We start from the raw sequence: 23088 nt of genomic DNA, 5'->3' as shown, positions 1-23088 counted from the left end.
GCACAATCAATCACCTTCCTGCTTCCACATCAATGTCCTTTAAACTTTCCAACACAACATATTTGTCAGTTCATTCTTTTCTTATTAGTGAGGTAATTGAATAATTATTACTGCATGCAGGTTAAATTAACGAAGTGCTGATTGGACAGGGAGCAAGTGCTCTCTGGCTGCTTGTGAAGAGCCACAGCAATGACATCTGCGACCTTCTCGATTCGCTGCCCAGGGCTACTTCATTTCTCACTGCAGCTCACATGGCTAGTCGGAGATATTGGATCGACTCTGTTTCATTCCGAAAGGCTGAATGCCGAGAACTACAAAGGGTTATTCCAATCCACTCTGCTTCAGCAACATGTACATAACTTTTAAAAATCTCTTTCTGCCTCCTGTGCCTTGGTGCATTTTGGATGCATCCATCAAGTAGGGCCTCTTGAGTGGAATTGTATGGTATTTTCTCGCATTTATGCACATGGGTTTCGAGTTAGGAATCAGCGCATGTTTCAAGCAGATTAAAGAGAAAAGGTGAATAAAAGGAAAGACCTCAGCCAAGCTCACCCAAGCCTAATTGTTGTAGCTTTCATCTGAAACTCGGTGAGAGAGCAGCGATGTAAAATTAACAGGTCAGAGCCCAGCAATGTCTCACAACGATTACAGTTTCCACCAATCAAAAATTGCCTTCAGAAATAAAAATGAAGTACTGCCCTGTCACAACAGGGCTTTCAAGCAAAGCTGCCTCATTAATTAGCCAAGATTCACTGATGAATTTGAGTGGGAGAATTCACAATATCCATGTGATATCCTTTCAGTCTCCAATAAAATTTTATTTGAAAAATCGATGGCTGCAGGCTGACTACAGTTGTATTTAAGAAAAAGTGTTCCAATTAAGGACATTTTCCTTACCAGTTACATACCGACAACAGGGCAGTGCATTGAAACCAGCCTCAATCCACCACATGTTTACGCTGCAAATCAAAATAACATCTTCTCCTAGAGACACAGAGGTGGGGGAGGGAAACAACTTTTTTTGAAAATACAGCAAATGAGAATGGAAGTATGGCTGTGGATGATCTCAGACTGCACATTTCATCAGTAAATTTATGCCTGAAGAGCATTTAACTTGAAAGATACGCAAACCTTTAAATGCACGCACTTAATATGTGATGCAGTTGAAGGCTGCTTCTGAAATTCAGTTAAATTAGTCCCATTTTACACATACAAAAGAGGACTTTTTTTTATCCTGAGGCTACATACAAATACAACATTCTGGCACGATGATGATGTTCAAAACACAAATGTTTGGATAGGAAGAGAACTGAAGAACCAAACGGGACCAACCCAGAATTACAACATGGTCAGCATGGACAAGTTGGGCTGAAGGGTCTACTTCTGTGCTGCATGACCCTATACCAGCTATCCTTAATCTTTCTTCGGCTAGGAGCAACCCCACCACTAGGACTCTGCTCAAAGTTATGCCCCCCCCCCTGCTCCCGCCCCCTTTCCTGTGAAGCAGCCAATTTTTGGTTTCTTCTGCACTTCTCTCCTACCAATTACATAAAAAAGACATTTTAAAATGCTTAGGTTACGTGAGGTGAAATGAAAACAAGGCTTTTACTTCAATGTCTGTGGCCCTCATTGAAAAAGAATGATCTCTATACCATAAACTGGAAACATGGACTTCCATGAATGGTGAGCTTTTTTTTGTTTTGTTTCCCCCAAATTCATTGACCTGATGTGGATACACATTGGCAAAGATTTGTTGACCTAATTGCCTTTCAGAAAACTGCTTTCTTGAACCACTGCACTTCAAGTGATGGCACTAACCCCTTGGAGCACGTTGTTTTGCCTTGGCAAAATTACACACAATATTGAAAGACCCATCTCACCTCAGTTACTCTTCTCCCCCCACCCCCCTCCCCACTTCCATGACCGAGTTGACATGAGATTGAAAACACAAACCTCCAGATTCAAGGATAGTTTCTTTCGTACTGTTATCAGACACCACAATGGAATGCTCAAAAGATAATGTCCCCGCATTGTTAAACTGTACTTTTCTCCAAATGCTACACTTTTCTCTGAATCCTACACTTTGTCCCAATAACACTACACCTACACTTAATAAATTAAACCTTGCACATTTCTTTACCATTAAGTATGGACTGACTTGTCTGGATAGCAGGCAAAAAAAGATTTTCGCTAGATCTTGGAACACAAGACAACAAAAAAGTTCAATTCAAAATTTAATTCAGATTTGTGAATCGACTGAGAAGCTGATGGGCCCCTTCTGGGGATGGAATAGCCAAATGTCTGAATCAAGCTGATGAACCTGCTTCCTTGGAGAAACGCCAGCTGATCATTGCTCAGCTGGATTTGGATCTGTAGGCAGAATCAGCCATGCGCATTGGCACATCTGACCTCTGCTTTGGGGCTGGACTGACAAATGAGTCAAATAAAAGGGGGAATGAGGCACGGGAAGAAGGAAAACTGCACTGAACTTCCAGACTGAAATAAATACAGAATAATTGTCTCATTCAAAAATGTGCACCAGGAAATTGGTCTGCACATTCAACATTGAGTAACAGCTGCTGTTTGAGAAATTGAGTGGTGTACAGATTCCAGCATGTTGTATGCAAGTGAATAGGTGTTGGTGCTTCCAGACATTGTTTTGGGTCAAATGAAGGAAGGAATTAGGCCAATCATGGGGAGGGAAGCACCAGAGAAGAAAGGATGGGAATGGTGGGGGTCGGGGTGGGGGGTGGGGGGGGGTGAAAGAAAGGAGTTTGTCAGTGAGTTTAATGTCAGAAAGGCAGAGCTGGCTGGTTATTCATGTGCAAAGGAATGAGGAAAAGGTCGGATGCCTGAGATCCTTTATGGGAGAAAGTTTGTAAATTGGAGGAGAGGGTAGGATACCAGAAAAAGGGCAAATGTTCAGTGGCCTTACTGGTCATGGTTGAGGAGGATTAGATGGTTGTGTGGAGTTAGAATGAGTAGACTAGAGGATAGGATTGATTATTAGTGGGGAGAAAGAAGATCAGTAAATGGATGGTGGGTGGAGGAAGGGTAGGTAGGGGTGTTTGGTTGTGAGATAGGGTATAAATAGCAGTCTGATGGGTAGCATTAATCATTGGGAGTGGAGGAAGGGTTAAGATTAATTGGTAATTAGTAGTTGGCGAGCCCAGGAAGGCTTAGAACTATGAAGCTCCAGTTTGTACCCATGAAGGCTTAGAACTATGAAGCTCCAGTTTGTACCTCCAGTTTGTCGGGTATCTTGTGGTTCAGAATTGCCCACAGAGTGAGCAAAGTCACGATCTTCAAGTGGACCAGCTGCACGCATGGCCTTACCTGCCTCCAGAATAGGTGGGGGTCCTGGAATGAGAAACCTGAACTTGTGAAAAACACAGGAATTTACAAAATCTGAATTAGTTCTAACTAATGAGAGGTATCGGATTGTGTGGACAGCCAGCACCATTTCCTGGGGGAAACAGTGGCAAATACATAAGGACATCTATTCAAGATGTGGGAAGGAAAGTTTAGGGGAGAAATCATGGGTAATTGTTTTTGCACACAAGAGACTGGAATGTATTGCCAGGGGTGGGGCGGAGGCTGAACACTATTGGGACATTTTAAAGACTCTTAGACAAGCACATAGATGCAAGAAAAATAGAGGGCTATGGGTGTGAAGAAGGAAAGGTTTAGATTGTTGAGGAGGTTTATACAGATTGGCACAACATCATGGGCTGAAGGGCCTGTACAATTCTGGTATGGTCTATGTTTTAGTCACTGAAAATGGATCATGTTCTGCTCAAAATGTGAAACTAGGTGATAAAAGTTCTGAGCCTTTTAAAGGTCTTGTGATCGGCCTCTATTGTTTAGTTTGGGCACATGAGGTTTCTCCATCCACAACCATCAGATGAAAAAAGAACAAATGAACATGCTGGTGGCCCATGCCCGTCAACTGTGTGTGTGTGTGTGTGTGTGTGTGTGTGTGTGTGTGTGTGTGTGTGTGTGGGGGGGGGGGGGGGGTGGTGAGTGTATGGGTGGGTGTGGGAGATTGAAAGAATTTATTAATATTCAAGAGAAGATTTTTTTTTACTGTGCATAAATGTTCAACTACTGGATGTTAATTCTACACTGACATTTTTATTCTCTTGATTTAATTTGGTTCAATATACATTTTGCTATTGTCGTAAATACATTTGTAATTTTAGCTTGAGACGTAGTCTGTTTGCATCATGCTTTTCTCACACCTGAGAGATCAGAAAAAATGGCAAAGAACATATACCATTTTCTGTGCAAACGACAGCAAGCTTAGTGTACGACCGATGATTTCTCTTCTCCATCCGCTTTTATAGGAAAATGTCTCTTTTTAAACAAATCAACCTAAAAAAAACACTTTTATGCAAGGAGCGTTGAGAATCCAAGTGGCAATATCTGACCTTAATCAATAAACTGGAGAAAATATTGTAATTAGACTCTCCAATCCCTGCTCTGTGTAAAACTTTTGATGCCACTGCTCTCACAAGGTATTGTTTCCTAGTATTGTAGTTATTTTTTTTACCCAACATGGTGACATTAAGTAAAGCTTGCAGACACCAGATTGAAGTAAAAATACAATGCCAGAGAAACTCTGCAGGTCAAACAGGCTACTTCATGCAGCAAAGACGTTTCAGGCTTGAGCCCTTCATCAAGGTATGAAAGGCTCAAGTTCAAAATGTTGGTTATGTATCTATCTTTGCTACATAAAGTATACTGTTAGGCCTGCTGAGTTTCAAGATTTGATTTATTGTCATGTAATAAAACAGTGTCATATTACACGGAATTGCTTTTGCCTGCTTTAAAGTAGAAATGTCTGAAGCACCTCTTCCAGTCAAGAGAAAGAAAAGCAGAAGAGAGTCCCCTTAGAGTCATTGTGTGTCCATGATTCTCCTCCAGCGCACCCACAACCACACAGAGTCCAGTTCAAACTATTGGCAACCCGAGCTCCAGATATGAAACTCCAACACGATCAGGAATCCTTCAGCGCCTTCGGTACCCCCTCGCATCCCAGTTCTGATACCTGGTACCCCTTCAGCCAATCTCCAGTAGTTTGCAGCCTGGCGCCGGTCCCCCCGACACCAGTCTCCAGCAGCCCACAGCCTCTGTGGGTTCCTCGCCTTGAGTCACCAGCAGCCTCCTGCGAGTGTGGGTCCCCGCCTCTCTGGTCCGCTGCCATGATCACCGTCCCGTGGGTTGTCTCCTCTGCTTCTCCTTCTCAGACGGTGGTGGGGGGGGGGGGGTGGGGGGGGGGGTGGTGTCCATGTTTTCTGGTGCCCTGCACCAGTCCTCCGCTCCCCTGCAACCCCTCGTGGCTGCTGCCGATCAGAGGCGCTTGTGCGGAGCTGACGGCAGGCAGCTGGGCTGTTGGACTCCATGGGAGTACTGTATCTCCACTTCTTGCTCTCCGTGGGTCCACACCAGTGGCATTTCTTTCTCCAGCATTGCGTTTTTACAGTTACATTGAGGAGCTTACTGATTAATCTGTTGCCGAGAAAGCAAAAGCAAAAGCCCTCAGTACGATTTCATTTTTTGAAGCCGTTCGTTGTGTGAATCACAGTACAGATTTCAGCATTCAATGTCTTCACTATCATCAACAAGAAACACAGACTGAAAAGTCAGTTGAACCGCAATGCATACATTAACATGCTTCCGAGCAGCCACATCTCACAGAGGTGACTACTGGATCTGAATGTGCAAACTGCACTCCAGAATCTTAGGCTCAGAAACCTTGGCTGTCTTTCCAATGCAGCAGAGGAGGCTGCTGGTCATTCGAGGCGAGGAACCCGCAGAGGCTGGTACTTCCGGAGATGCAGCCTGACAGGTGAGACACTAAACCAAGATTCCATTTCCTCACCGAGGTGTGTGTCAGAGGCACCAAAGCGTTATTCTGAAGATGGGCTGACTTAATATGATTGATGGGGTTGCTAATGTGAATCAGAATTTATTGTTATGAACATGCTACAAAATTCATTGTTTTGCGGCAACATCAAACTGCAAATATTTCTATAAACCCCATTACAAAATAAATAAAAATAGCAAGAAAAGGAAAAAAAATATAAAGTAAGTTAGTGTCTTTGGTTCACTGATCATTCAGGAATCTGATGGCAGAGGGCAAGAAGCTGTCCTTGTGCTCGTCTTCAGGCTCCTGTACCTTTTTCCTGATGGTAGCAGAGTGAAGAGGGCATGGCCTGGGCAGTGGGGTACTTGAAGATAGATGCTCCATTTTTAAGACACCGCCTCTCATAGTTGGAGTCAAGACTCTTGCCCCTGATGTCACAGGCTAAATTAACAACACTGGAGTTTTTCTTGTCCTGGTTGACACCTGCGTACCAGACAGCTATAATGCTCTCCACAGTACACCTGTATATATTTTCAAGACTCTTCAGTGACATACCGAATCTTATCAAACTCCTCACAAAATGTAGTCGTTGGCGAACCTTCTTCGTGATTGCATCGACATGGAGCCTTCAGGACAGATCCTCAGAGAGGTTGACACCCAGGAATTTGAAGTTCTTGACACTCTCCACTACTGAGCCCTCGATGTGTTCTGATTTCCTCCTGAAGTCCACAGTTATCTCCTTGGTTTTGCTTATGTAGAGCGCAAGGTTGTTTTTGTGACACCATTCAACGAGCTGATCTATCTCCCTCCTGTACACTTCTTCATTGCCATCTGATATTCTGTCGAAAACCATGGTATCATCAGTAAATTAGCAGATAGAATTTGAATTGTGCCAAGCCACACAGTTGTGGGTGTACAGTGGGCTTAGCACGCATCCTTGAGGTGCGCCTTTGTTGATCGTCAGTGAGAAGGTGACGTTGTTTCCAATTCGTACTGACTGTGGTCTTTTGAGGAGAAAGTCAAGGATCCAGTTGCGGGGGCTGGGGGGGGGGGGATGCAGAGGCCCAGTGTTTGGAGGTTGTTAAACAGCACTGAGGGAATAATTGCTGAGCTATAGTCCATGAAGAGCAGCCGTGTGTATGAGTTGCTGTTCTCCAGGTGATCCAAAACCAGCGATATTGCTTCTGCTGTGGAGACATCATGATGGTATGAATTGAAGTCCTTTACTTAGGTAGGTGTTAATTCTGGCCACAACCATCCTCTCAAAGCATTTCATCACCATGGATGTTAGTGTGACTGGATGATGATGGTCACTGTGTTCTTCTTGGGCACAGGGCTGATTTGAAGAGCCTTTTGAAGCTCTGACAGCAGCAGAGAGAGATTGAAAATGTCTGTGAACATTCTGGCTAGTTGTTTGGTGCAGATTTTCAATACCCTGCCAGGTATGCCATCAGGACCAGTTGCCTTGCAAGGGTTTACCCCTTGAATGATGTTCTGATGTCAGCCTCAGAGAGAGGGTCATCTGTGTACCTCTCCTTTTACATGACTGGAACAAGTTACCAGTTCTTTATTCCAAATGCATGAATGGATATTGCAGATCCTCGAATATTGATTGCACTTCACAGCGGTGCCATTAAGCTCAGAAGCATACAAAATGTTACAGTGTAGGAGGCTATTTGGCCCATTGAGTTAATTGACAACTTCATGTTGAGCAATCCCATCAGAAAACATCCTTAATTCTTCCCAACAACCTTGAAAGTTGTTCCCTCTCAAATATCCATACAATTCCCTTTTGAAAGCACCATTCCATTAGGAGGCAAATTCCAGGTCACAAATGGTCTCAGAGCAAAGATACTTTCCCTCACATTCCGTGCCCTCACGTCACCTCCCCCTCCTCACCACCCCCCCCCCCCCCACACACACACACACACACACCCTGGTCTTTGATCTTGTTAATGATGATATTGTGATCATCAATGAAAGTCTTCTTTTTTAAATCTTATATCAATACTGGTGGAGAATTTAAGGTCATAATTAGTTGGTATTCATGTATAGTCAGAAGGATTATTCCCTTACTACATAACAACATGAACAACCTTTTATACGACATGCTAATAATCCTCAAAGCAGGCTATTTATTCCTTGAAAGATAAAAGTCAACACTAAAACCTTTTCCATTGTATAAACTAACAAGACAACTATTATTAATTAGTTTTTGTAAGCATTTAGAATAAAAATTGCAGGCATTCCATGAGATCTCCAAAAGTGACACTCAACATGGCCTCCTCTTGAAAGCCAATAAAGTAAATGAATGCCTGCAAGCTGGTGTTAATGGGGGTGTATTTCATTTCTAGTGGAAAATGGCTCAGCAGTGCATGTCACATTACCAGAAGAGCACACATATATGGCTTTCGAGACTTTTAGAACCTTAGAACCAGAGAAACTACAGCACAGAAAACAGGCCATTCAGCCCTTCTAGTCCCATTGACCTGTAGCCATTCCATAACCCTCCAGACCTCTTGCATCCATGCATCTATCCAATTTATTCTTGAGCCCACATTCACCACATCAGATGGCAGCCTGTACCACACTCCCACCACTTTCTGAGTGAAGAATTCCCCCTAATGTTTCCCCTAAACCTTTCCCCCTTCACCCTAAAGCCATGTCCTCTTGTATTTATCTCTCATAATCTAATCGGAAAGAGCCTTCTATAATTTACTCTGTCTAAACCCCTCATTATTTTGTAACCCTATATCAAATCTCCTCTTATTCTTCTATGCTCCAAGGAATAAAGTCCTAACCTGTTTAATTTTTTCCTGTAACTCAACTCCTGAAGACCGAGCCACATCCTAATAAATCATCTTTGCACTCTTTCAAACTTACTGATATCCTTCTTGTAGTTCGGCAACCAGAACTGTACACAATACTCCAAATTTGCCCTCACTGATGTCTTATACAATCTCACCATAACATCCCAACTCCTATGCTCAATATTTTGATTTATGAAAGCCAAGATGCCAAAAGCTTTCTTTACAACCCTGTCTACCTGTGACACTGCTTTCAGGGAATTATATATCTGTATTCCCAGATCCCTTTGTTCCTCCACGTCCTACCTTGGTTTATCCTTCCAAAATTAAACACCTTACAGCTGTCTGCATTAAATTCCATCTGTCATTTTCTGGCCCATTTTTCCAGCTGGTCCAGATCCTTCTGCAAGCTTTGAAAGCATTCCTTGCTGTCTACAATGCTTCTAATCAGCAAATTTGCTGAAGCAGTTTATGACATTATCATCCAGATCATTGATACAGACAACAAACAACAATGGACTCAGCACTGATTCTCGAGGCACACCACTAATCACAGGCCTCCAGTCTGATAAGCAATCACCCACTACCATCTCAGTCTTCTCTCATTCAGCCAAATAGAATCCAGTTTGCAACCTCTCTATGGATACCTGGTGTCTGAACCTTCTGAACTAACCTCCTTTGTGAGACCTTGTCAAAGGCCTTACTGAAGTCCATGGAGACAATATTCACAGCCTTTCCTTCGTCAACTTTCCTGGTAATCTCTTTGAAAAACTCTATAAGATTCGTTAAACACAAAGCCCAATCAGCCCTTGACTGTCCTAATACTTGTAAATCCAATCTCTTAAAACACCCTCCAATAATTTACCTACTACTGATCTCTGGCTCAACAACCTGAAATTTCCTGGTTTACTTTTGGAGCCTTTCTTATATTTTTTTTTAAACAGAACAACATGAGCTGCCCTTCAATCTGTGGCACCTCACCTGTGGTGAGCGACATTTTAAATATTTCTGCCAGGGCCCCTACAACTTCTACACTAGTCTCCCTTAAGGTCTGAGGGAATATCATGTCAGGCCCAGAGTATTTATCTACCTTTATTCACTGTAAGGCAGCAACCACCTCCTCCTCTTTAATCTCTACATGTTCCATGATATATTTTCCTTGTGTAATGTTTTTTTTATTCCTCTCCCAAGCACTCACCTGCACCATCTTCCATCAAATACGTGTCCCGTGCATATAAGACTGAGTCCAGCATGGATTCGAACAGCAAAAAATAGCCCTGCATTAAAAAAGGAGGTAAAATAGGTTAACAAATAGCAAGGTAACTAGAAAATGTTGACAGTTTATCCAGTGAAAGCCAGTGACTGACATCCATCCTAGCAACGAGAATATTTCCAAACAGAACCTTCCTCCAAGTCAACACCTCAATGTTGCAAACTGTTGCACAGCTTTTCTCAGAAGCTACCAGATACAATTTGACACGGTCACAGAAATGTGATGCTCAAAAACTCGGTCGAAGAGGTCGGTTTCAGGGAACATCTTAAAAGGTACAGCCAGAGAGGTTTAGGGATGCAATTCCAGTGCTTGGAACCTTGTCAGATGACATGAGGATTGATAACAGTGGAGTGATTAAATTTTAGAAGCCAAAATTGGAAGAAAGGTGATGTGGAAAAACAATCTCGAGAGGTTTATTCACATCCCATCATGATAGGTATGAAAATTAAATTCGGTTAAAAATCTCATCATGGAAGGACTCATCATAGAATCGATGACCATAAATGCCAGGTAGTCACGTCCACCAGTTCTGCCACTGCCCCGTAGAGGAGGAAATCATCGTGCGTCGCTACTCAGACCTCAGTGCCTCTCTCAATTCATTTCAGTAGTTGACTCTGCTTTTTAATTATCACCAGACTATCAAAAGGACACAGGCAGCCAGCACTGAGTCAGGCACTGAACGTGGCAAACGTGATCCCAGCCCAATCGACCTTGCATTGTCCTCCTCTCAAGCTTCTGCAAATGTAGACATTCAGGATGGGAACAGGCCCTTCCGGCCCACAAGCCCATGCCACCTAAAGAAACCAAACCCCGTACATTTCAGAAGGGTGCGAGGGAACTGCAGCACCCAGAAGAAACCCACGCAGACAAATGGAGAGAATGTATAAACTCCTTTAAAGACCGCGCCCGGTTTGAACACGGATTGCAGGTGCTGTAATAGTGTTCCACTATCCATTATGAAAATCGTACCACCAAAGACCATACAGGTCAAGTACCCTGTATCTGAAATGCATGGGACCAGAAGAGTTTCAGATTTTGGATTTATTCGGATTTTGGAATAATGGGTTTACCAAAAAAGAACTTGATCTCTGCTTACAAAAGATGATAAATGCAGCACCAAATACTAGAAATTCTGCTGGATGGCAATAAACACAGTGAGTAATGCATGTAGGTCTGGCAATGACGATGGTGGGTCGTGTGGCGTCGTGTTGGCGCTCAAAATGTCATGAATTTTGGAGCTTTTCGGATTTCAGAACTTCGGATAAGGGGTACTCGACCTCTACCAGCAAACAGCTGATACTATTATGCTCACAGAATCAAAATTTATCAACGGTGTGCTGAAACTCCACCAGTACATTCCCTGGGCATCATTTAGTTACACTGTCAGCACAGATCTACTAAAGCGGGATGTGGGTGAGAGAGTAACCTTGGGAGAACTCAAGCACAACTCTGGGACCTAATAAATCTCATGGCATAAGAGCAAACATGGCCCAAAAAAAGCCATCACAATCATCACCTATTAATTAATCATGGTTCATTTATACAAAGGATAAGATTTTAGTATCACAAAGTAAATAGTCTGAATTGAGGATTATTACCATTCTGTATGAAGGGTTGTTCATGTTGTTAGCCAATGAATCAGTGCTCCTCCATGCCAAATAAATGAATGAAACGAAGGAATTATCTTATGAGAGAATGCAGTTTGGATATTGGACCAAACAATATTGATGACTTGCATTCCAAAACTGGGCATGCATCTGGTTAAGTTGTCTAGAGACAGTTTACTACATACTGCTCACAAGAAAATGGGACAAATCCAACTGAGCTAATTATGGCCAAAATCAGTTGACTCCAGAAGGATCAAAGAGGTCAATTCCAGAGGTGAGAGATCGACTACCCTTGACATAATGGTAAAATGTGGTAAAAGGAGGCACAGTGAGACTGAACCCAGAAAGAATAAAATAGGATGCTTCAAGAGCATCTTGATCTAAGTGACTGAATTCTGCTGCCCAGAATGTTTTCACCATTTACAAGGCACAATTCAGTAACATAAATTTACAATTTTTAAATTTAAATTTTAAGTTTAGATATTTATACAGCGTGGAAACAGGCCCTTTTGGCTTACAAGCCTGTGCTGCCCAATTATGCCCAATGGACCAAAAACCCCAGTGTGTTTTGAAGGGTGGGAGAAAACCAGAGCATCCGGAGGAAACCCATGCAGACACAGGGATAATTTACAAACTCCTTGCAGACAGCGCCAGATTTGAACCCTGGTCGCTGGAGCTGTAACATTGTTGCGCAAGCCATGCATAACATGATGGATTGCCAAGATGGCTCCACCTCCTGGTCTTCATTTGGGACAAAGCATGCCATTTACTTATGGTGTACATCTTTCTCGTTGTGTACAGTCTGTAAAATGCACTGAAATTACTTGGCCAGGATCCTCCGGTACCTTGGTAATCTGTGACTTCTTCCCCAAGAACAAAGGCTTCAGGTGCACTGAATCACAACTGTGCTGGTTCCCCTCCAAATCGCACACTTCCCTGAAAGCATTCATTGATCATGATTGGATCCAACCATGGTACTCATTGCCTAACAATATGATTCATGAAAGTGGTTTACCACCACCCCAGACGCATTTGGGGACGGACAGTCAATGTTGGCATAGCCAGTGAGGTTCACATCCACATAAAAATTCTATCTGCTAGTGTGAAGAAGGAGATTATAGATGTAGTGAGTGGCAAGACAATGAAAGGAGCTGATAACAGTTGTGAATTTTAAAGTAAAAGCATTGATTAACCAGTTTATCAGCTTTGATTATTTCTTTAATCCAGTGGTTCTCAACCTTTATCTTTCCACTCACATACCACTTTATGTAATCCCTATGCCATTGGTGGTTCCTGATGAGTAAGGGATTGCTTAAGGTGGTATGGGAGTGGGAAGGGAAGGTTGAGAATCACTGCTCTAGACTCAATTGTTGCTGAAATATTCTGCATGAGAAAAATTGTCATTGGCCCATTTCTTTTGGAGTTATGAAACCGTGCACATAATGAGTCAATGAGGTACGATTAAAAGAGTGGTTTTCAAACTTTTTTCTTTCCACCCCCATACCACCTTAGGTAATCCCTTACTAATCACAGAGCACTTAGGATATAGGGACCTCCAATCCAATGCTCTTCAGCAAACATACCACATGGTGATGCAGCCAGCCACTGTGATGCTCTTGATAGAGCTCCTGTAGAAAGTTGACAGGGTGGTGGCTGGTAGCCTTGCCCGCTTCAGTGTTCTCAGGATGTGCAGTTGCTGTTAACATCTTCTTGTCAAGTGAGAAGTTGTGTATCTAGGATAGGTTACTACTTAAGTGGACTCCAAGCAATTTATCTCTTCACTACAGAGTTATTGATGTGCAGTGGAGGGTGGTCATCCCTACTCCTCCTGAAGTCCACAATCATCTCCTTTGTCTTATTCACATTGAGACTCATCATACTGTTGCGTCATCTACAAACTTGATGACTCTGTTGGAGCTGGATCTGGCATTGCAGTCGTGGGTCAGTAGCGCCAACAGGGGTGGGCTAAGTACACATACCTGACGTGCGTCAGTGTTCAGCATGACAGTGCTCAACATTCTGCTATTGACCGAGACAGATTGTGGTGTTTCTGTTAGGATGTCCAGAATCCACTTATGGAGAGGGGTGTTGAGTCTCAGTGAGGACAGCTTCTCCTCCAGCCATTGGGGAATGATTGTATTAAATGCTGAGCTGAAATTGATGAACAGCAGCTTAGAATATGAGGCGTCGTTCTCCAGGTGGGTCAGGGCAGAGCGAAGAGACAAGGCTACAGCATCATCAGTGAAATGATTCCTTTTATAGGTGATTTGAAATGGATCCAGTGTCTCCGGGAGGCGCACTGTGATTTGTTCCATCACAAGACACTCAAAGCATTTCCTAATGGTGGAGGTTACTGCCACAGGGTGATAGTCATTGAGGTCAGTTACCGTCGCTCTCTTTGGTACTGGGATGATGGTGGCTGCCTTGAAACCTATAAGGACGATGTACTGGTGCAGTGATGTGAGAACCTCCATCAGTTGGTCTGCGCAGTCCTTAAGTACCTGACCAGATGTGTTTGTCTGGTCCAACTGCCTTGTGAGGGCTCACCTTGGATTGGAGTCTATTCACCTCAGTGTGGCTATTCATAGATGTTCAGTCTGTCTGGAAGGAAGGTGTCTTTGACCCCCAAGGTTGACTTGGGATCTGTTGTGGTCTTGATCCTTTGCCACATGCGCCAGTGTCAGTGGTATCGCACAGCAGGGGGTTTCCCATGTTGCATTTAATTCTCAACATTGCCACAGCAGATTATCTATTGATTATCACTTTGTCACTTGTGGGGGAGCTTCTTGTGCAAAGAGCCCCCTAATTCTTGCATTATCACAGTGACTACACTTCAAAGGTATTTTTGCACCTTAAACAACTCAAGGGACTTTCTGATGTGGTGCTAGATGAATTCAAGAACTTACTTTCCTTAAAGACTTTGAAAAATATAAAGATTTTTCAATAACAGATCCTTACCAAGTATCCATGTTTTAAGTTCAGTGCAGGCCCAACCAATCACCCCAATGATGGATATCTTCTTTGGCTTGGCTTCGCGGACGAAGATTTATGGAGGGGGTAAAAAAGTCCACGTCAGCTGCAGGCTCGTTTGTGGCTGACCAGTCCGATGCGGGACAGGCAGACACGATTGCAGCGGTTGCAAGGGAAAATTGGTTGGTTGGGGTTGGGTGTTGGGTTTTTCCTCCTTTGCCTTTTTTCAGTGAGGTGGGCTCTGCGGTCTTCTTCAAAGGAGGCTGCTGCCCGCCAAACTGTTAGGCGCCAAGATGCACGGTTTGAGGCGTTATCAGCCCACTGGCGGTGGTCAATGTGGCAGGCACCAAGAGATTTCTTTAGGCAGTCCTTGTACCTTTTCTTTGGTGCACCTCTGTCACGGTGGCCAGTGGAGAGCTCGCCATATAATACGATCTTGGGAAGGCGATGGTCCTCCATTCTGGAGACGTGACCCATCCAGCGCAGCTGGATCTTCAGCAGCGTGGACTCGATGCTGTCGACCTCTGCCATCTCGAGTACCTCGACGTTAGGGGTGTGAGCGCTCCAATGGATGTTGAGGATGGAGCGGAGACAACGCTGGTGGAAGCGTTCTAGGAGCCGTAGGTGGTGGATATACAGTGGCCCTTAAGGGGGAGCACCATACATGCTGGCATACAGAACAATCATTAAAAGTTAAAACTATCACTTTAAAATCAGGATCATCTTGTACACTGCCATCTTCCTGCCGGCTCTGATCCAATTTTATGCGCACCCTGTCGGTTTATTAACTAAGTCCCAGCACTCCCCTGTGGGGTCTATCCGCCCAGTCCAACTGCTGTCAGCTCTGCACAGACCTTAAACGGCTTGATACAGGAGCCGACGGCAATTTGTTTTAAAATATGCTCATAAAATTAAAACCTTAACAGGGTAATTGGGTATTACAATATTGTGATTTGTTTTTAACAGCATCCACTGGTCAGCGGTATTTGCCAGATTTGGGATGTCATCTGAATACAAAGGGCATTGCTCAAAACCTGCATTTTAGGTGGAAATTCCAGGGTCATCCTACATGATATGGTCATTTGGATCGTCACAGCAAATAAATATAGAGATTGTGCTGTATGCCTATTTGATCCAGTATATCCAATCTCTGCTGTCTGCTGATTAGATTGATATCAATCCCTAGTGTACACTCACTGCAGCAATGAGTAGCTTATCAGCTCAGGACCAGCTGAAACCACCTTGATCTAGAGCCAGTTTGTTTAGTTCACTCCAGTGGCAACAGCCATCACCAAGAGCCATGGAACTGAAGTGAACAGGGAAGATAATGAGCAGGCATTCAACCAAGTGCAGGATATGGAGAGACGTCTGGCCTCAGCAACACCCATTGACACCCTCTGCAAAGGCAGTGGGAGAAGGCAATTGCTCTGTTCCAGATGGAGTAGAGCTCCTTGAGTGTTTTTGGAAGGTCCAGGCACCTGTGTGGTGGTTTGCAAATGACATAAAGATGAACGGTGCCAGAAGATGTCACTTCCTTTAGCTGCCTCTACCCTGACTTCTACACCTGCTGATCCCGAACCTAAAGATGACAAGAAATCCAAGCACAATCTTCGGAAGACCATGAAAGCCAAGAGGCAGTAGTGCACTCGGCTCAAGTCCCATGAGAACATCACGGAGACCTGGCGATGATGGCAGAGCATTCATACTATCACAGAGTTCACGGCAAAGCCGGACAGCAGAGCATACAATGGCGCAACATTCCCAGATAAGGTTAATGCATTCTACACTCGTTACAAATAGGGAGCCAGTGAGTTACAGACATCCACCTCAACTGCTTCATGTGGCAATACACCCATGGTCATTGCGCTAAAGTCATGTTGACCTTCCACAGATTGAACCCCCTTAAAGCCATTGGCCCAGATGGACAGGCGCTGAGAACATGTGCAGATCCTGGAAAACTCCACACACTTCAGCTAGCTCCCCTCCAATGACATTGCAAGTGGATACAACTAAAATGAATCATTTGGAATGGAATTAGCTCAGTAACTTTTCAAATTCAATAACTTTTTCATCAAATGACTCTCAATATGTAAGCTTTACCAATATTTTGATCATAATTTCAAAGTAACATACAACTGAATAATCAAACCGCTAAACTGTAAACGCTTTTCCAAAATGTATGTCTTGGCATGTAAAACTTTTTGTTTGTCTGCAACATGAATTCACATCTAAATGTTTTTTGGATTAATTTTGCCAAACCTTTCCCAGAGCTGGGAATCTGTTAACAATCCCACAGTTATTTTGGTTGTCCCTGTCAATTGGCAATGGAAGTTTCACTTGTCAAGACGATGAAAAATGGTGCAACAGAGAACTCATCCACAATCATATCTCCCATTGAATCATTCTACTGGCACGTCAATGAAACACAAAACATGTATCTTATATTTCGGTGGATAAAGCAACCTTCAGATAGAACAAGACCCCAATTTCAGTCTGAATTTCATGGTTTTAGTTCATATCGGTGGGATAAATCGACCCTCCCCCCAGCCAACCAAACATACTGGTTGGTACTGTATGTGTGTTGACTGAGCTGGAGGGTGTGGCCGGTAGGTGGGTGAAGCACCGTCACAAAGCAATTCACGGTTCAGTCTGTTGTTAGCTTCCGTCTTCACCCGTTTAAAAAAGTGGGGCTCTGCGCGCTTCATCACTTGATGTGCTGTGTGACTTTCTGCTCAATGCACGGGATAAAGTGAAAGTCGAGTCCGTAATAAAATCTTTCAAAGTGCAGTATCTCTACTGCAATGGATGATATGGAGGATGATTTACTGTGGGACACTGACGATGAGCCGAAGCTGACTCATCAGAATCAAACTGGGACCCATATGATGACATATTTGTAGTGAGACTCCGGATGTGCTTTGCTGGATTGCAAGGCACATTAACATATCAATGAACACAATGGTAAACTGAATGGATGGGTATAAAGGTACCAGAAAGGATGAAAGGATGGCGACTTCAGTCCACAAGGTTTGGTATATAGAAGTGAGTCATTTAGGACTCAGCTCAAGAACATTGAGATCTATCAAGATCATAGATCCTTGGAGGACGTCTACAAGAGAGAGTGGCTTAAGGAAGCAGTCTCTATCCTCAAGGACCCCCACCACCCAGGCCATGCCCTCTTCACTTTGCTACCATCGGGAAAAAAAGTGCAGGAGCCTGAAGATGAGCACTCACACCGCCGCCATCAGATTCTTGAATGACCTATAAACCAAAGATCCTGCCTTTTTTTTTTACTTTTCCCAGCACTATTTTTATTTATTTTTGTACGGTAATTTATATAAATGTTTGCACTGTGACGCTGCCGCAAAACAATGAATTTCGGGACTCGTTCATGACAATTAATTATGATTCAGAATGCCCTGAACAGACTCCAGCTGATGTGGCATTCACATCTTAGTACAATCACTACAAATATTAAAATTTCTTTAACTTCCATAAATGGTTATATGGTTATGGTTATTGTCTTATGTTCCTTCAAAATTTGAAAAGTCTGGGGATTATCTGATTAAGGTATTTAATTCAGGTTTTCTTCAGTGAAATCTTGTAGGGAATCCAGAAAATAAGGCACAAGGCTTGGAAATGTTGGATTTAAAATGGTTACAAGTGTCACCAGACATTTTTGTGAGAAAAGGCATAGATGTTGAGGATCTCAGTGCTGAGATTGTTAAATCCAGGGAAATGGATCAAAGAAAAGAAAACGTTGTTCAAGTGCAGATCTAATTTAATCTAAATGAAAGACTCTAGGGCAGTGGTTCTCAACTTCGCCCCCCCCCACCCCCATTCACATAGCACCTTAAGTAATCCCTTACTAACCACAGAGCACCTATGGCATTCTATGGTGGTATTTGAGTGGGGGGGCGGGGGAAGGTTGAGAACCACTACTCTAGAGGCTGAGTGATCCAGTTCTGTCCATGAACTCTATTCTCCAAACCAATTGGGGTACTTGGTGTGCAAAAGGCAAAACAAACACATGAAATGGGAATAAACAACATATAGAAGACATTTGGATGAGTGCAAGGACAGGAAGGGGGTTAGAGTTAGGCAAAGAGCAGCAAGTTGCCTCACTCAACTAGCAACTTGGTTGGCAGGGATAAGTTGGGCCGAAGGGCCAGAGCCTGTGCTGTAGAACTCTATGATTCTCTGAAATACTCTTTACTTCTGCACCTTATGCCAATTATGATCAAGTGCATAAATACTGCCAAATTAAATCCCATCAATAATCAACAGATCTATGGTTTTGGTGTGAGCTGCAAGAAAGGCAAGAGAAGCAAATCTCATGAAGTTATGCATTAAAAAAAATTAATTCCAAATACAAAAAAGACGTCATAAAAAGTACTAAACTGCAAATTAAATATTTTTTTTCCCTGATACTAATTTAATCACAAAATAAATTAAATACTTGCACATGTTGTTTTTACTGCCTTTCTCATACCAGGATCAAAAGAAAAAAAAAAATCAACAAAGTGCACAACTCACATCAACTCCAGTTATTCAAAATGTTGAGATGCAATGTTTTCCATGAAGGTCATTTAGGTTACAAAGTACATGCACATCAGGGCTCCATACAACAAAATAAAACCAAACCACGCAAGTGCCTTTAAATTTTCATTAATTTTTTTACAAGATGCAGACTTTGCTGTCAAAATCAGAGTTAATTGTCCGTCATAATGAATGGCTTCCTACTTAATTTCAGGGAGATTGGGGAGGTTATCACTCAAATGGTAGAATGGTAGATATGCAGTCAGGTTGAAGCCAAACCAGGTAAGGTTATCAAATATCCTTCTCTAAAGAACATTAGTGAATTAGATAAGCTTTTATTCCCAGCTATCAATTTCAACCTCACCATCACCAATAGTTTTATGTTCATTCAGTGGGGCTTTTGCCTCAGTCATGAAAAAAGGACAACGTGCAATCAGTTTCTCTTTCCCAGGAACTTGGCACAGCTTCATTATTTTCTATTGGCCATTATCCTTTCACTGACCTTTCTCCACACTGACATTTCTTGTATTAATACAACCCAACCCCATCTCTTTGCTGTTTGTTACAACAGTGATGAGCGCTGTCCTTGGTGCTGAACTGTGCAATTTATAACGGATATCTGAACAATCAGATCTCTGCACTTGTGTGCTGGGCTCATCTGCAGAGTAATTTAGAATGTAATTTCACAGGCCACTGCCTCACCTTTAGGGGTGCCAGCTGGCTAGTAAATTATACCTGTCACGTAGCATGTTAAGGGCCTTGCGTGTATTCTGGCTCATCAAATCAGACCTAGAGAATGTTAAATTTGTCCACACATTGTTGTAAGGTGTAGGACTAATAAAATCTACTCTTATGGTTGGAGAAAGACATTTTAACAGGTATGACACAGCTATCAACTTTATGCTCCATGTCTGGAATACCTCACATTTCCATGTTACTCATCAGAGGTACACAATTACCCGAAATTTTATCATACATCATCAAAAATAAAGTGCCACCAATCCAACTCCACAACGACACTGCAGTATAAGATATCACACTGCACATTTTCCCACTGCCCTTTAATGTTCAGTGCTCCACAGAGTAGGGAAAGCATCTTGCCAGTAGCAAAAAGGGAAAGCATCTTGCCAGTTGCAAAACTAACGCAACGAATGGATTTGACAACACAGTACTAGTTTTGAAGGCAAAGATCAAAGGGATGATCCCCCCCCCCCCCGCTCCTCAAAACGCTTTTACCTCTGCAGCAGCCACAGAATAAAAAGGAGAATTTCATTGCAAACTGGATTTAAATTTGTATTTAATGCAGCATTATACAATGTAATTTTTTTTTTAAATCAAATGTCAAATGAGAACAAACTTTGGAATTTTAATGAAGCTCCAATGCCATACAATTCAATTTGCATTGAGGAATTCAGTCCTTGTTGAAAAATCACTTGTGATTTTTGAGATGTGATGGATATGCTGAATGACGAATTCTGATGAACTGCTGCGAACGCATCAGGGGTAATAAGTACGTTGATTGTTTACTGAACATTTTAGAGGCCATATATTTAACCTATCAGTAAATACTCCAACTATATTACCCTAAAAGTACAAAAGGTGAGTGTGATGTTACAAGAAATAAAATTTAATTTGCATGTCACGGACACGTTAGAAACCACGGTATTCACACATAAATGTAAGTTGAAGGAACACAATTCATTTGGACATTTATCAGATTAGATTATAATTGAGAGAAAGGTTCACTTACAATTTAAGATTTAAAAACAAATTCATAAGATGTGTTAATTGGTATGGACGAATCATGACCAATTTAATTGACTCACACTCAGTACTACTAATTTGAAGACACAAGTTCCAATACCACCATGACAGCAGGGGAATTGATACAATAAGATATAGAATTTCAACCATAATACTCATTTCAATAACGTGACTGTGAAATTACAGGTCTGTCCGAAAAGTCCATCATGTTCAGTAATGTCCTTTGTGGCAGAAACATTTCATCCTAATCCTATCTGGGTGATGAGACTCTGGATTCATTGATTAACCATCTCTTCAGTGTCAATTAGGCACGGGCGATAAATGGGAGCATTGCTTGCAATCTTCGCAAACTACACCTATGAAGATAAGTTTCCTTTGTAGAGAAATGGCAAAGATCTACCAAAGCAAAAGAAAATCTTGGCGAATATTTATTCAAAACATCCAGAGCAAAACCAAGAAGTTCCACATAGTCCCCAAATTATTTGCGAAAACATACAAAAATAAGCATAAGAACTGTGGGTATTTTTTTTTTCGGTGTACTCTACTGATATTTCAAAATGTACCAAATAGTATCCAACCCAACCTAATAGATTCCTCCTCTCATCTCAAACAGGCTACTTTTAAAATTTGATATCAAAATAATGGTGCAAGGCAAAGAAATCCATACACTGTGAAGTAAGTGCACTATTATTAACTGTGGCTCACTTTTGTATCAGGAAAAAAAAGATGAAAAGCTGGAAATATTTGCCTTTCAGATTTCCAGCATCCAGATTTTGCCCTCATTATTCCTTGCTACAATTGCTGCTAACATTATTATCAAATTTGCAAACCTCATCTTCCATTTAACTTATTTTCCCATTTATTTCTAACAAATAAAAATGCTCCACATTTAAGGGGATGGGAATATTCATCAAACTAGTCCGACAAAGTGAAACTGTTTCGCTGATGACTTGGTGGATTTCACCCAACAAGCTCGTAGTTGCCAAATTTCCTTCTGGCGTAGAAGGAAACCATTTGAGCCCATTAAGTCTCTGCTGGCTCACAGAATAATCCCATTCCCCACTAATTTCGCCTGTAACTTTTTAATCCCCACATTCCCATCTATTTTGCCACACATTGAACACTTGAAGCAACGAACAGTTGCCAGCTAACCCATTATGTCTTTGGAAATGAACACTTGGAAAAAATCCACGAGGTAACAGGGAGAATGTTCAAACTCCGGACAGACAGCAAAAAAGGTCAGGATTGAACTTGAGTCTCTACAGCTACAAAGCAGCATTTGTATATCTGTGCTACATTAGTTACTTTCAAGCCACCCGAGGCAAAGAGAGCATTAAAGAAGCAGGGGCATTGAACAAGTAGCTTTAAATAAAATAGCAAAATTAAAAGCCAGTGATTTCCTCCAAAGAAAAATGACATCCAATTCTCCACATTGAACGACCGAATAATAAATGAAAGATGGATTTCAATAATTACCTTATACAATTGCGTAATCATCAAATTTTCTGCACCACTTTTTCAGGCCAAAAATGGCGGGTGATGGTGCTTGATTTTTACACAGGTCAAACTTTGCCTTCGTTAAGTACCTGCATTGTTCAAGGCATTGGGAGCTCAGATGGACATGACCAGGTGACAAATCGCAGTCAGAGCATCAGGAGCTTGGATTTGTAGGCAGTAGGGGATAAAAATGAGGGGGGATTTGACTTTTACATGGGTCATAAAAAAACAACCAATAATTTTGGCCAAGAAAAGGGGTGTCGACTATTACACAATATCAACGATTAACGAGCATACACCAAATGCGGTTGATTGATTGAACCCAGATGTAGAAGACCCAATCCAGTTGTTGACAGGTCATCGAAGACCTGTCATACCATGGCTCATCATACTGGCCCAATGTCTGGTGATTCAGAAGCCGAGCTAGCCAATTGCAAGATGAGCAAACCAATAGTTCAGTTGCCTCACTGAGCAGGAAATCAGAAAGAGTCCTGTACAAAATAAAAGAATCTTGTTTCCTTCCAGGATGATTTCAGTCGCTGAACCAAGACCTCAAACAGAGCAGTAAAGCCAATTTAATCACCTTCTCACATCTGACTATTTAAAAAAAAAATCTGCTCATTTTGCAACTGCAGAGACTATGACGATCTCCCCATCATTTGCTCCTCATCTTTGAGTCAAACCACCTTCTATTGACTGAAAAATAACCATGTTTAAAAGCTGAGGGATGTCAGGCAGACTGGCTGATTAGCAGGAGGCATG

The 23088-nt window shown here is 42.3% G+C and overlaps 1 protein-coding gene across 3 annotated transcripts in view; it reads right to left on the bottom strand.

The window, feature by feature from the left end:
• The window catches only part of prmt3 (protein arginine methyltransferase 3), a 195549-nt gene that overhangs the window by 72419 nt on the left and 100042 nt on the right, over window positions 1–23088 (bottom strand). For all 3 annotated transcript variants that reach the window (XM_069904895.1, XM_069904900.1, XM_069904905.1), the window contains exon 11: window positions 9875–9953. In XM_069904895.1, coding sequence (XP_069760996.1) covers window positions 9875–9953 — 79 coding nt within the window. The remainder of the gene's footprint in view (window positions 1–9874; window positions 9954–23088) is intronic.

This window comes from Narcine bancroftii, chromosome 1 (assembly GCF_036971445.1).
Source record: "Narcine bancroftii isolate sNarBan1 chromosome 1, sNarBan1.hap1, whole genome shotgun sequence".
Lineage (NCBI taxonomy): Eukaryota > Metazoa > Chordata > Chondrichthyes > Torpediniformes > Narcinidae > Narcine > Narcine bancroftii.
The sequence above is the reverse complement of the archived record's forward strand: the minus strand, read 5'-3'. Positions and strand labels throughout refer to the sequence as shown.